At 42.2% G+C, this 12,758-nt stretch overlaps 1 protein-coding gene across 1 annotated transcript in view; it reads right to left on the bottom strand.

Moving 5' to 3' along the window:
- The window catches only part of grm4 (glutamate receptor, metabotropic 4), a 238,550-nt gene extending 226,592 nt beyond the window's left edge, over positions 1-11,958 (bottom strand). The window contains exon 1 of the mRNA XM_062997427.1: positions 11,434-11,958. Within this exon, the coding sequence (XP_062853497.1) occupies positions 11,434-11,958 (525 nt within the window). The remainder of the gene's footprint in view (positions 1-11,433) is intronic.
- Positions 11,959-12,758: the final 800 nt, after the last annotated feature.

Below are 12,758 nucleotides of genomic sequence, written 5' to 3'. Positions count from 1 at the left end.
CCCTCACAAATACTTTGAACATGGAGAGAGACCAGCTTTACCATTTATCATAAAATTAAGTAAAGCCTTCACACTAACAATTTAATTCAGTCTTCATCAGATAGCATTTTATTTTAGGTGCAGATCCAGAATAAAGATTGGCATCGGGGCTGATGTGCAATGAATAAAGAAGTACAATTAAACAATTGGGGAGATACAATAAGTGCAATCACAATTCACAATTTAAAAATGACATTACTTACTTGTAATTTACTTGTAACTTATATGATTTCTCCCCTTTGTAGATTGATGTTTAAATTTGGTCTGGGTGGCCCTAATTCTTTAGTTGCTAATTTATCCTGATTACTACTATGACTGAATGGCATTTCCCTTAATGACATGATGGAGTTGCTCCAAACTGAGGTAATGGTAGTCATGGTGACGTAAGCACGTAAGTGCGTGCCCCCCCGGAACCCATTCAGATTGTATTGCAACGCCTGCAGTTTGAAAAAAAGAGCCTTAACATGAGAGTCTATGAGAGCAATCCGGGGCAATTTTCAGTTAGACTGAATTCGCCCCAAAAGGGCCGGTACTGTACGGAACACAACTCGACGCTGATTGGACTACGATATTCAGAGGCAAGAGACTGTCCAGAACAGTCACAGCTGTGATAGAAACATTTCTTCCCTTTCGCCCTTTGGTGGTGCGTCGCCCGATCGAGCCGCCCCTGGTCCAGGATGTATTCCATTACTATAGCTTATACACTTATTAAGACTGCCAGTTAGAACTAAAATGTCTTGTATTGACTTGTATTACTAACCTTAGTTAGTTTAACCCATACCTTATAAATACATCACTTTTAAGTACTTGTTAACTTTTACATTTTCGGCAATTAGGAGAAGCTTTTATCCAAAGCGAGTTACAGTTGTGACAGCAACCCTCAAACAATTGAGGGTTAAGGGCCTTGCTCAAGGGCCCAACCTGACAGTGGTGGGGCTTGAATCGGCAACCTTTTGATTACTGGACCAGAACCTTAACCACTAGGCTACAACTGCCTTCCCATCTATAACGTTTAAGCCTAATGTCTACATGGTCCATAAAAGGTGCTTGACTTTAACCATTATGTTCAGTAACCCACTAGTAAAGGGAGCTCAGTAGGTGAAGGCGTACAATCTAAGCATACAATCTAAGCAATTGAGGGTTAAGGGCCTTGCTCAAGGGCCCAACCTGGCAGTGGTGGGGTTTTAATCAGCAACCTTCTGATTACTGGACCAGCACCTTAACCACTAGGCTACAACTGCCTTCCCATTTATAACGTTTAAGCCTAATGTCTACATGGTCCATGAAAGGTGCTTGACTTTAACCATTATGTTCAGTAACCCACTAGTAAAGGGAGCTCAATAGGTGAAGGCGGTCTAGGGTACTTAACAGATACAGTTTTAACAGACACAGTTTAACAACTGCCTTGTTAAACATTTAGCTGTTTTATTATTATTATTTTAAATGTGCTGCAGCCAAGAGTGTCAGCCTAAATGATTAAATGTGACTGTAGGAGCTGTGTGGGGTTGATATAATTGTTTCAGGCATAGCAGCTCATTGCCACTGTTGAATATAGTTTGACAACCATAAATATCCAGCTAAGAGTAATTCTGTGGTCAGAGTCTGACTGTTGACAAAAGTCAAGATGATTAACCCTTTCATACAGCAGCCAAGAACAGCAAAACTGTCTATATTTTTACCTATTTAATTTTGAGTGTCCAGATTCATGTATTAAAAATAAGCCATTCATAACTCTTAATTTAAAAAAACAGCTAATACACTATAGGATTTGTAACACTGTTAACATGTACAGTATATAAAAATGTTACTAATGGTATACACTGATCAGCCATAACATTAAAATCACCTCCTTGTTTCTACACTCACTGTCCATTTTATCAGCTACACTTACCATATAGAAGAACTTTGTAGTCCATCTGTTTCTCTACATATCTTTTTACCCTGCTTTCACCCTGTTCTTTAATGGTCAGGACCACCACAGAGCAGGTATTATTTAGGTGATGGATCATTCTTAGCACTGCAGTGACACTGACATGGTGGTGGTGTGTTAGTGTGTGTTGTGCTGGTATGAGTGGATCAGACACAGCAGCACTGCTGGAGTTTTTAAATATCGTGTCCACTCACTGTCCACTCTATTAGACACTCCTACCTAGTTGGTCCACCTTGTAGATGTAAAGTCAGAGACGATCGCTCATCTATTGCTGCTGTTTGAGTCATCTTCTAGACCTTCATCAGTGGTGACAGGATGCTGCCCACGGGGCGCTGTTGGCTGGATATTTTTAGTTGGTGGACTATTCTCAGTCCAGCAGTGACAGTGAGGTGTTTAAAAACTCCAGCAGCGCTGCTGTGTCTGATTCACTCATACCAGCACAACACACACTAACACACCACCACCAAGTCAGTGTCATTGCAGTGCTGAGAATGATCCACCACCCAAATAATACCTTATGCTCTGTAGTGGTCCTGTGTGGGTCCTGACCATTGAAGAACAGCATGAAAGGGGGCTAACAAAGCATGCAGAGAAACAGATGGACTACAGTCAGTAATTGTAGAACTACAAAGTGCATCTATATGGTAAGTGGAGCTGATAAAATGGACAGTGAGTATAGAAACAAGGAGGTGGTTTTAATGTTATGGCTGACTGGTGTAGATAATTCTTTGTATAAAGCATGAATATCTAAATCAATTTAAAGACAGGTGCTGATGCCAACTCATGTGTATTTATTTTTCAACATTATTTTTCTTAACTGCATGATTCCAAAAATGCTGGGTTTCAAAATATAGTAAAATCACAGTAAGAATGTTAAACAATCTTACATAAGCCGTGTTGGAGCAGAGTTGGAACAAATCATCACTGTAGGAGTTTGTTAAGCAGTGGGGATTTTATTCTCTAAATCTGAGCTAAACTCATCTAGCTTTGAAGTGATAAAAGAAAACCTCCTGTAAATGCAGAGGGTGCACAGCTTTTAAAGATGGATCAGATTAACAGAATTACATTTCATTCTATGTAATAATAATCCAGGACAGATGGAACATCTATTTGTCATATATGCATACACACGTGTGTGCAGTACAATTTTTTTTACATATCATCGTGCAGAGGGTTATACATGGAGCTGAGGGGCCTTGCTCAAGGGCCCAATACTGACTGTGTCGCAGAGCCTGGATTCAAACACAACTTTCTGATTGATAGCACAAAGCTTTACCCACTAGGCTACCAGTGACATGTTGCTCCACATGAAATTATATACATTGATCAGGCATGACATTCTGACCATCTTCCTAATATTGTGTTGGTACCCCTTTTGCTGCCAAAACAGCACTGACTCGTCGAGGCATGGACTCCACTAAACCCCTGAAGGTGTGCTGTTGTATCTGGCACCAAGATGTTAGCAGCAGATCCTTTAACTCCTGTAAGTTACGAGGTGGGTCCTCCATGGATCGGACTTGTTTGTCCAGCACATCCCACAGATGCTCGATTGGATTGAGATCTGGGGAATTTGGAGGCCAAGTCAACACCTCAAACTCATTGTTGTGCCCCTCAAACCATTCCTAAACCATTTTTGCTTAGTGGCAGGGCGCATTATCCTGCTGAAAGAAACCACAGCCATCAGGGAATACTGTTTCCATGAAAGGGTGTACATGGTCTGCAACAATGCTTAGGTAGGTGGTACGTGTCAAAGTAGCATCCACATGGATGGCAGGACCCAAGGTTTCCCAGCAGAACATTGCCCAAAGCATCACACTGCCTCCGCCGGCTTGCCTTCTTCCCATAGTGCATCCTGGTGCCATGTGTTTCCCAGGTAAGCGGCACATGCACCCGGCCACCCACGTGATGTAAAAGAAAATGTGATTCATCAGACCAGGCCACCTTCTTTCATTGCTCCGTGGTCCAGTTCCGATGCTCACATGTCCATTGTTGGCGCTTTTGGCGGTGTACTGGGGGCAGCATCGGTACCCTGACTGGTCCGTGGTTATGCAGCCTTACACGCAACAAACTGTGATGCACTGTGCATTCTGACACCTTTCTATCAGAACCAGCATTAACTTCTTCAGCAATTTGAGCTACAGTAGCTCGTCTGTTGGATCGGACCACACGGGCCAGCCTTCGCTCCCCACGTGCATCACTGAGCCTTGTCCGCCCATGACCCTCTCACCGGTTTACCACTGTTCCTTCCTTGGACCACTTTTGATAGACACTGACTACTGCAAACTGGGAACACCCCACAAGAGCTGCAGTTTTGGAGATGCCCTTACCCAGTGGTCTAGCCATCACAATTTGACCTTCAGCAAACTCGCTCAAATTCTTACGCTTGCCCATTTTTCCTACTTCTAACACATCAACTTTGAGGATAAAATGTTCACTTGCTGCCTAATGTATCCCACCTACTAACAGGTGCCATGATGAAGAGATAATTCACTGATGAAGAGTTATTTACTTCACCTGTCTGTGGTCATAATGTTATGCCTGGTCTGTGGTCCGTCCAATGTTAAATAATCTGTCAGAGTTTTTTTCAGTAATAAAAACAGCACAAATCCTCCAAAACCGGTCTCCCTGATCTTCCCGAGGAAATGTCAAATTTTTGGCAGTGGACTTCAGCGTAAAGTTCAGCACTTGTGCTTAAAGGCTTGTCATGTTGCAATACTCTCACATTCCTCATGATCTGCAATCTCTCTTTGATCAAACCTCTCGTTCTGATAAATAGCCCTGCACAGCCCACAATTCGCTTGGTATATCCACTTAACAGCTGTGTGGACTGCTAGATCACACTAAGAAAGTGAGGATGGATCAAAGCCATTGATCGAGGGTAGCAGGAAGTAATAATGAGGTAACACCTTATGTGATTGGTCCATTTTTAATCAACAGCTAATAATTACCTAACTGTCAATTCATTATCACAGATCTGTCATATGTATGTTACTTTGTAGTACAATTACTGATTTCCTTTCATTTGTCATATATATATATGTATGTACACTAATCAGCCATAACATTAAAACCACCTCCTTGTTTCTACACTCACTGTCCATTTAATCAGCTCCACTTACCATCTCCCAGGACCACCACAGAGCAGGTATTATTTAGGTGGTGGATCATTCTCAGCACTGCAGTGACACTGACATGGTGGTGGTGTGTTAGTGTGTGTTGTGCTGGTAGGAGTGGATAAGACACAGCAACGCTGATGGAGGTTTTAAACACCTCACTGTCACTGCTGGACTGAGAATAGTCCATCAACCAAAAATATCCAGCCAACAGCGCCCCATGGGCAGCGTCCTGTGACCACTGATGAAGGTCTAGAAGATGACCAATTCAAACAGCAGCAATAGATGAGCGATCGTCTCTGACTTTACATCTACAAGGTGGACCGACTAGGTAGGAGTGTCTAATAGAGTGGACAGTGAGTGGACACGGTATTTAAAAACTCCAGCAGCGCTGCTGTATCTGATCCACTCATACCAGCCCAACACACACTAAGACACCACCACCATGTCAGTGTCACTGCAGTGCTGAGAATCATCCACCACCTAAATAATACCTACTCTGTAGTGGTCCTGTGGGTGTCCTGACCATTAAATAACATGATGAAGCAGACTAAAAAAGTATGTAGAAAAACAGATGGACTGCAGTCAGTAATTGTAGAACTACAAAGTGATTCTATATGGTAAGTGGAGCTGATAAAATGGACAGAGAAGGAGGTGATTTTAATGTTATGGTTGATCAGTGTATATACTGTATGTACAGTGTATCACAAAAGTGAGTACACCCCTCACATTTCTGCAAATATTTCATTATATCTTTTCATGGGACAACACTATAGACATGAAACTTGGATATAACTTAGAGTAGTCAGTGTACAGCTTGTATAGCAGTGTAGATTTACTGTCTTCTGAAAATAACTCAACACACAGCCATTAATGTCTAAATAGCTGGCAACATAAGTGAGTACACCCCACAGTGAACATGTCCAAATTGTGCCCAAATGTGTCGTTGTCCCTCCCTGGTGTCATGTGTCAAGGTCCCAGGTGTAAATGGGGAGCAGGGCTGTTAAATTTGGTGTTTTGGGTACAATTCTCTCATACTGGCCACTGGATATTCAACATGGCACCTCATGGCAAAGAACTCTCTGAGGATGTGAGAAATAGAATTGTTGCTCTCCACAAAGATGGCCTGGGCTATAAGAAGATTGCTAACACCCTGAAACTGAGCTACAGCATGGTGGCCAAGGTCATACAGCGGTTTTCCAGGACAGGTTCCACTCGGAACAGGCTTCGCCAGGGTCGACCAAAGAAGTTGAGTCCACGTGTTCGGCGTCATATCCAGAGGTTGGCTTTAAAAAATAGACACATGAGTGCTGCCAGCATTGCTGCAGAGGTTGAAGACGTGGGAGGTCAGCCTGTCAGTGCTCAGACCATACGCCGCACACTGCATCAACTCAGTCTGCATGGTCGTCATCCCAGAAGGAAGCTGACGCACAAGAAAGCCAGCAAACAGTTTGCTGAAAACAAGCAGTCCAAGAACATGGATTACTGGAATGCCCTGTGGTCTGACGAGACCAAGATAAACTTGTTTGGCTCAGATGGTGTCCAGCATGTGTGGCGGCGCCCTGGTGAGAAGTACCAAGACAACTGTATCTTGCTTACAGTCAAGCATGGTGGTGGTAGCATCATGGTCTTGGGCTGCATGAGTGTTGCCGGCACTGGGGAGCTGCAGTTCATTGAGGGAAACATGAATTCCAACATGTACTGTGACATTCTGAAACAGAGCATGATCCCCTCCCTTCGAAAACTGGGCCTCATGGCAGTTTTCCAACAGGATAACGACCCCAAACACAACCTCCAAGATGACAACTGCCTTGCTGAGGAAGCTGAAGGTAAAGGTGATGGACTAAACCCAATTGAGCACCTGTGGCGCATCCTCAAGTGGAAGGTGGAGGAGTTCAAGGTGTCTAACATCCACCAGTTCCGTGATGTCATCATGGAGGAGTGGAAGAGGATTCCAGTAGCAACCTGTGCAGCTCTGGTGAATTCCATGGCCAGGAGGGTTAAGGCAGTGCTGGATAATTATGGTGGTCACACAAAATATTGACACTTTGGGCACAATTTGGACATGTTCACTGTGGGGTGTACTCACTTATGTTGCCAGCCATTTAGACATTAATGGCTGTGTGTTGAGTTATTTTCAAAAGACAGTAAATCAACACTGCTATACAAGTTGTACACTGACTACTCTAAGTTATATCCAAGTTTTATTTCTATAGTGTTGTCCCATGAAAAGATATAATGAAATATTTGCAGAAATGTGAGGGGTGTACTCACTTTTGTGATACACTGTATGTAGCTGGAGCACTGTTCTCTTCCCAGCATTAACATATGTCAAAATCCTAACAACACTGCTGCACCTGCTACACTTGTACAAGAGCTACCATGGGACTACATGACATTGCAGAGCTGAAAATGGTCCCCACCAAAATAACATCTGATAACTAGGGAACAGGTGGTGACAAAGTGTACAAAGCAGCAGATAGATAATTAAAAGAGAGAAGGAGTGGCACAGCCAACAGAGATTGGCAGAATGTGTTAAAAAAATGCATACAGCCAAATGAGAAGAATGCAAAACATATTGTGAGACTCAAACAATAAAATGTTGATTTGTCTGCTTATTGTTTGTAAGTAATATAACTAACAGTCAGGTCTTGCCAACATAAGTGTTTATACCTGGTACATGTGGTTGGATAAGACGTGATAAAAGAACACTGAACAGATTGCAGTTACTAGATTTTGGGGATATTTTTCATGCCTAAATAAATCCACAGCAATCAAATAATAAAGCACACTGAGCTTGTTTTAGTCAAGGAATCAAAGGGATTCACAAACCTGTTCACCCAACTGTCAAAACAAACCAGAAGCAACGATCTGCCAAACTCGAATCGAATGTTGGATGTCACCATTTTATACACTGATCAGCCATAACATTAAAACCACCTCCTTGTTTCTACACACATTGTCCATTTTATCAGCTCCACTTACCATATAGGAGCACTTTGTAGTTCTACAATTACTGACCGTAGTCCTTATATTGCTCTACATATATTTTTAGCCTGCTTTCACCCTGTTCTTCAATGGTCAAGACTCTCCCAGGACCCCCACAGGACCACCACAGAGCAGGTATTATTTAGGTGGTGGCTCATTCTCAGCACTGCAGTTACAATGATATGGTGGTGGTGTGTTAGTGTGTGTTGTGCTGGTATGAGTGGATCAGACACAGCAGCGCTGCTGAAGTTTTTAAATACCGTGTCCACACACTGTCCACTCTTTTAGACACTCCTACCTAGTTGGTCCACCTCGTAGATGTAAAGTCAGAGACGATTGCTTATCTTTTGCTGCTGTGGTCATCTTCTAGACCTTCATCAGTGGTCACAGGACACAGCCCACAGGGCACTGTTGGCTGGATGTTTTTAGTTGGTGGACTATTCTCAGTCCAGCAATGACAGTGAGGTGTTTAAAAACTCCATCAGCTCTGCTGTGTCTTTTTCAGTCACAAACACAAACACAACACACACTAACACACCACCACCATGTCAGTGTCACTGACAATGATATTTACCACCCAAATAATACCTGCTCTGTGATGGTCCTGGGAGAGTCCTGACCATTGAAGAACAGCATGAAAGAGGGCTAACAAAGCATGCAGAGAAACAGATGGACCACAGTCAGTAATTGTAGAACTACAAAGTGCTTCTATATAGTAAGTGGACAGTACGTGTAGAAACAAGGAGGTGGTTTTAATGTTATGGCTGATCAGTGTATGTTATGTATATGCAACGATGTCCATAAGAAGCATCATGTGAAGATGCAGGGCATAAATAAATGACCTTTTCTGTGCCCACTTGTGTCTGTTGTTAAATGTTGGCTTAATCTGTGGCTCATTTGCATATTCATATTTACCCCCTCAAGTGTTCATAACAGTGTGTGGGCTTTCCATTCATCAGACTGAAAAATCACCCTTCATAACATGAAGCAAATATGTCAGAAAATGCTGGATGTTTGAAAATGGAAAAGCCACTTGCTAATTCAAAAGCTCGTGTGAGTGATGAAATATCCAAACCGTGTTCAGATGTGAGGGAAATTATGTGGCGGAAATGAAAAGCATAAATAAATATTGAGCTACACGTATTCTGTTTGAACTTGCACAGAAATCACATTCACTGTTTTCGTGTGAGCTGGCGGCCTATCTGGTTCAGGATAAAAATGTGAATTAAAAGCCTGGCTGTATTGTTAACATTCCTTATCCAGACGTGGCGTGTTTGACTCCAGTCTCTCGGGGCTAAATCACAGCTTGTTGATGTCCTTTCTCTGGGACACCAGAATAAACTCACCAGGTAATTACTAGGTTCAGTAGGTCTTATGGAGCAGAACTTGACTACCTCTGGTACCAGTCTACAGGTCAAACAGGGCCACAGCTATGTGGTAAAAGAGTTTAGGTTCATGTCTGGAGTGGATGTATGTAAGTGGATGGATATAACATTTAATTTATTTATTGTCTGTTTTATCACCGCTTTATCTGAAATCATATGAATGGGTCATCCAGCATTAATATAATATAAACAAAAAATGATTGTCCACTTCCACTGTCCACTTTTCTAATAATCGACCAGCTTCTCACATACAGCACAGTAAAATTCCACTTCCTGCTTTCTTATACATCAAGCTGTCAAAATGTGAATGTACTGTGCTGGACTTAGCATTTTGTTACCAATGTTGAAGACCTATTGTTATGAACTGACTTAGTAGTCTAGCATTTGCGACCAACTAAAGCCAAGTTCACACTACATGACTTAAGTTGTTCAGGTCACTGTACAGTTCACACTACACAACTGGATCTCTTGCACTCGGGAGTCTTTTCAGTCGTTGTGTATTTCACTCTACACGACTGATCGGTGATGGGGGTTTCACACTACACGATCTATCACGAGGAATTGCAGGTGATTCGCTCGGGGATCGAAATTCGGCTCTCAATCGCCATGTGTGAACTACTCAACAACTCGATCCAAACGGCTCAGCGACTGAAGAAAAATATCTAGCATGCTAGATATCTGGATCAGTCGGCCGACTGGGAGTGAGTGTGGCGTCGAAATACAACCAATGAAAACGCAAGATATGGGGTTTGGAAACCCAGGGGAGAAGTGTAAAAATCGATGCTATTCTGTTTATATTTATAAGCACAAAGTCAAAAGAAAAGAGCTCTTATTCACCAAAACACAAACACACGGAATAAAAGCCTCACTACGCATGCTTCGTTTCATTTGCGTAGGGTGCGCAAAGTGCGTAAAGTGCGTCCATACTTCACGTACGTACAGTTTACACTATTATTTTCATAAAATTGCCCCTATTTCTTTATGTGCAAAGCAAAGTATTTAAAAACGTACAATCTTCCAATGTCTACCAATGATGACTGTTATAGGATTTTAACAACATAACGACGTGACGATACCACAACAAAACACAGCTGAGCAGGAGGGGAGGAGCGAGGTGTGCATGTAACATCATGTGAGAGGAGCGGAGTCTGTACAGACATGATCTTTACTTTCTGATGAAAAGGGAGAAACGTGCTGAATGTAGTGGAGAAAACGTCAAACTAAAGTATCGATCCCATCACACTAGTATCGATCCGATTCCAATACCAACTTTGGTATCGATAATATCGAAATTTTTATCGATCCAACCACCCCTAAGTGCCACCCAGATATACAAAGCGAGATAGAGGGGTCAGTTCATTGTAAGGCAACACACAGTCACCCATTCACTCACTTACTCATACCAGGGGGGGGTTAAAGCAGCTGATTCATCTTCTGCATGATTTTGGCAGTACCTGAAACAAAACCCATTGAAAGAAGATGCCAAGCGCATCACAGGATGCAAGGTTTGATCCAAAATCCCCAGCTGTGCCTTCTTTAAGCAAAGAAGTGAGGACGTGGTTGGAAAATGAACAAGTAAAAATACTAAGGGGAAAGTGTGCAAGCAAAAATTTACAAATAAAAATTGACAAATAAAGATCTAAACAAATTGGCATTAAGTAATTTAGAAATGTTCCTGATTTAGTTAGTTGGTAAGACAGCTTAAAAATAGGCGGTTGCCAGTAACAGCGTTTACACAAAACTAACACGTTCAGTATAATCTTTAAAGGCTTGAAAGCAGACGCGGGGTATTTGGTATATATTTGTGTTGCATTATTATAAATTTCCCATCCAGCTCACAGAAAAAGAATAAAACATTTATTTAAATGCACTTGATATGGGATTAGTGTATTATGGTAATGAATTAGGATTTAATATTCCAGTCAATTTACCACAATCATTAAAACATCAAAGAGTAAAACCTCAGCATGGCACCTACCTTAAAGAGGCGGAGAATGTTAGCCACCATGATGGACACAGAGCTGGACGAAGCACCAATCACCCCGACGACTCTCTCCGGCTTGGTGATGATGGGTGAGCCCCCACCCTGGCATTTAACATCTGTCCCATCCTTCTCGATGAGCGCCTGGACAAAAGTGAGCGACTGTTCCAGAGCATGCGTGTCCCGCGAACAGGTGTCCAGAATACGAGCACCCAGGGTGATATTAGGTAGAAGCTCGTGGTCGTTGTTAATGCGATCCAATGCAAAAAGCATGGCCTCAAGACGATGGATCCCTTTCTCCTTTTTTAGCTCTCCACAGGGTTTGCCGTTATGGCCTCGTGCGTGAACTGGAAACAGACCCCCCAGGGAGATGTCTCCATCAATGCGAATCGAGTTTAGATGCGTATGGCCTGGGCCTTTGGGCCGAGCTGCCAACGTGAGCAGGGAGAGACTGAGAAAAAACAGCAAAAAGAGCCCAAAGTGGATGGTCCTACCACCGATGGTGATTAAGAAAGGAGACATTTCGAGTTACACAGTTCTGTATTTAGTAATAGTAATAATCACTATTGGAGCACGTAAAAGTAAAAGTGTTGATTGTGGTCCATGTTTATCTTAATCAACAAGTGAAATAGTCAGTATATAGAATTGCCAGATGTGTAACAGAGACCTCTTCCCATACACGGAGACGCCCCTAGGTGAACTGAAAAAATAACCATAAATTATGGATCCTGGGCTCCACTGGATTTTTTTATCTTTTTCCCTGTGGTCGTAGAACAGAGTTTGTCTTGGGGGCCACCGAGCTTCCAATCCGATGATTTAATTCCTGTAAAACAGAAAAAAGCCAGGTAACAAAAAGCTTGAAAGGAGAAGACACGTCAGATGTGCCAGCATCAGTACAGATGCTGCAGCATCTCACTTTCTCACTTCAGCATTCATTCACAGCTTCTTGCTAAAAACGATCTCTTTTCTCTCTTTCTCTCACACACCCCTCCCTTCCTGTGTATCTCAAATTTAAAAGGTTGCTATGGGTTCCAAGGTCGGTAAGAAATGAGCATTGGCTCCTACATACTGCTTCTCTTTTCAGCGTTCTCAATAATGGAGCTGCATTCTGATGAATCACTGCGTGGCAAGGTGGAAAAATCTAGTCTGTCAGAGGAAAATATTTAATCTTAGTCATTATTTTAAAATAACATTGCTGATAAGCATTTATGTAAATATTTGGTTGTTTTATTAAACAGTGACTTCAGTTTTTTCTTCAAATTTAAGCTTTGTTTGACAAAACTGATTCAAAATTTTGTGGCTTTTTCTTCTTATTATTATTA

The sequence above is a fragment of the Trichomycterus rosablanca genome, chromosome 6, assembly GCF_030014385.1.
Source record: "Trichomycterus rosablanca isolate fTriRos1 chromosome 6, fTriRos1.hap1, whole genome shotgun sequence".
Classification (NCBI taxonomy): domain Eukaryota; kingdom Metazoa; phylum Chordata; class Actinopteri; order Siluriformes; family Trichomycteridae; genus Trichomycterus; species Trichomycterus rosablanca.
This window is presented reverse-complemented; position numbering and strand designations above follow the sequence as displayed.